The 2,713-nt window shown below is 39.4% G+C and overlaps 1 protein-coding gene across 1 annotated transcript in view; it reads left to right on the top strand.

The window, feature by feature from the left end:
- The window catches only part of SARC_10456 (hypothetical protein), a gene marked incomplete at its 5' end in the record, with an annotated part of 7,216 nt that extends 6,174 nt beyond the window's left edge, over positions 1-1,042 (top strand). Inside the window, one exon of the mRNA XM_014295502.1 lies at positions 465-1,042. Coding sequence (XP_014150977.1) covers positions 465-590 — 126 coding nt within the window. The remainder of the gene's footprint in view (positions 1-464) is intronic.
- Positions 1,043-2,713: the final 1,671 nt, after the last annotated feature.

Here is a 2,713-nt window from a genome sequence, read left to right as displayed (position 1 = left end):
ATATATATATATATATATATATATATATATATATATATATATATATATATATATATATATATATATATATATATATATATATATATATAAAGTGGTATCTGTCACAGCGTACATATCTACTCGTATATGTTTATGTAGTGGCATTCCTTGCAACGTACATACCTACCACAGTCCTTTGCACCTTGATGTACCTGGTGATGCCAATCGTGCTGCTTCTCTCTGTTATTCTGCATCTTAGCAGCACATTAATCTTGTACCTCGTTCGTCTCGGAATATAAGCCTGCTCACCCTATGTGTTATATACTATACACACACTCTGGCCACTGAATCTGATTCTGCACTGAGATCAGACTTACATCTGCCACTCTGAGAACTTGCCCATCATATGTATTCACCACAGAATAAACGTTTTATGATCAAGTTTTCTTCCCCGAATTAAATCATTACGTTCATTTTTTTTGCAGGATATACCGCCGATAGACCCATCGGAACTGCTAGCGCCATCCCAAAACGGACAGAAGAACGTTTTGAGGCACTTCTCATTGCGCGTCTACAAAGCCACAGCGGGTGACTGTGCGGAGGACTTATAGCATGAACGCATTGTATTTCGTAAATGCCTTTTAGATGAACTGGAAATTAACACCACACTTCGTATCCAGCCAGACATACCGGAAGTGTTGTGTATAGCTTATTACACCAAGCTAACCTCGTAGGGGGGGGGGGTAAGCACTGGCTGAGAACACAAACGGATATATTCTCGGCACAGACACTCCACTGGCACTTCAACAATGCATCTTCAGTAGGCACGCAGATCAACCAACCAACCAACCAACCAATCAAGAACCACACACTTGCAAACATACAGCTGGGGGTAGTCTCAGCACACAGCCAACATGTTTACCGCGTAGGGGGTGGCAGGTGTATGTGGCTGTGTTCTAACGCACCCCATGTCGAAGTCACGGGTCCAATAGAGTAGTATGTACATTTCTGTAGATTTGTATGTATATTAATAAAGATTAGTAAATACATCGATAGTATACACATATATATGGAGCAATTTTCATTTCCAGAGATTGGTATACATATATCTATGCTTTTATACAGATCAATTTAAATCTCTATAGATTTAAATGTATATTTATTCAGATGAGTGAAAAAAAAATAGTACACCTATTTATACAGATTATAGATATGTATGTATATTACTATACAATAGTAGATACATTTATATCATGTATGCACATTTATACATGAAAATGTACAATCGTATGTATCCATAGTGGTGCTCCGCCACAGCCAGACTGGCGTTGGCCAGTTGCACAGGCATTTGCCCTTGTTGATTTGTTAGCACTGCTGCGGCTATTCTCGGAAGTGCTGATATTGAAGGTGCTGAGTGGTGGTATGATAGGCCGGCATCCGCTGTTGACCAATTTGTACTACTGCGGATAATTTCGGGAAGCATATTTCCTTATACGTGGGGATAATAAAGGTGCTGAGTGGTGGTATGATAGGCCGGCATCAGCTGCGGTTAATCTCGGGAACCATATACCCATATACGTGGTGATGCAAAGGTACTTAGTGGTGGTATGATAGGCCCGTATCAGCTGTTGATTAATTAGCACTACTGCGGTTAATCTTGGGAACCGTATACCCATATACGTGGTGATGCAAAGGTACTTAGTGGTGGTATGATAGGCCGGTATCAGCTGTTGATTAATTAGCACTACTGCAGATAATCTCGGGAACCATATTCCCATATACGTGGGGATAATAAAGGTGCTGAGTGGTGGTATGATAGGCCGGCATCAGCTGCGGTTAATCTCGGAAACCAGATACCCATATACGTGGTGATGTTATAGGTGTTGAGTGGTGGTATGATAGGCCGACATCAGCTGCGGATTAATCAACCCCGCAGGGGTTATTATGGTTATGCGAGGCGTGTATGAGACATGATTTTCATAAAATGGAAATATCTATACTGTGGGGTGGAAATTTAATTAGTATTTTAAAACAAAACAGAGTGTGTCAATGTAATCACGGTTGGTCGGATTTAATCAGGGTTGATCTTTGGAAATATACTGCCTGTTTTGACGCCATATTTGTATTGGGTTCAAATGTTCGGCAATACACATACTCATGTTTTGTTTTGGTTGTGTTTACAACCCAAGTTGTACTTCTTACCGGTATAAGGTGGCTATAGATAACGGGGCAATATATTCGAGGCTCTGTGCAAGTTGTAAATTAGGCCAATACTAGAAAGCATTGCACGGTATATCCGAAATTTGTGTTGTTTTCGAGTAATATTCTATTTGCTCTCGACATTTGATTGTACGTAGGGTTGTCAAGTATAGCCTGTTTAACCAATTCTGTAAAACTATTTTACTATCACCATCAAATGCGAAGCTTTAATTGGCTGTGAGACACGTGAAACTTGCTGTAAAAAAACTTGTGGTTGTACAAGGAAAAAACAACAGATACACATAAATACACACAGATTAGCATCTTATCCTACAGAATATCTAGCATAAAGTAGTACAAAGACTAAGCAATGACTCCTGCTGCAGACAGGCTTGTTACATACACAAATAACTATGTTGATTTCCTCATGTATTGGCGTTCCATGACTGGGATCAATATATTGATCTTATGGCGATACCGACTGATATCACAACACAAATCACAGCTCGTATATATATATATATATATATATATA

The sequence above is a fragment of the Sphaeroforma arctica genome (assembly GCF_001186125.1).
Source record: "Sphaeroforma arctica JP610 unplaced genomic scaffold supercont1.1256, whole genome shotgun sequence".
NCBI lineage: Eukaryota > Ichthyosporea > Ichthyophonida > Sphaeroforma > Sphaeroforma arctica.
Note: the sequence above shows the minus strand (reverse complement) of the source record. Positions and strands in the feature narration are given on the sequence as shown.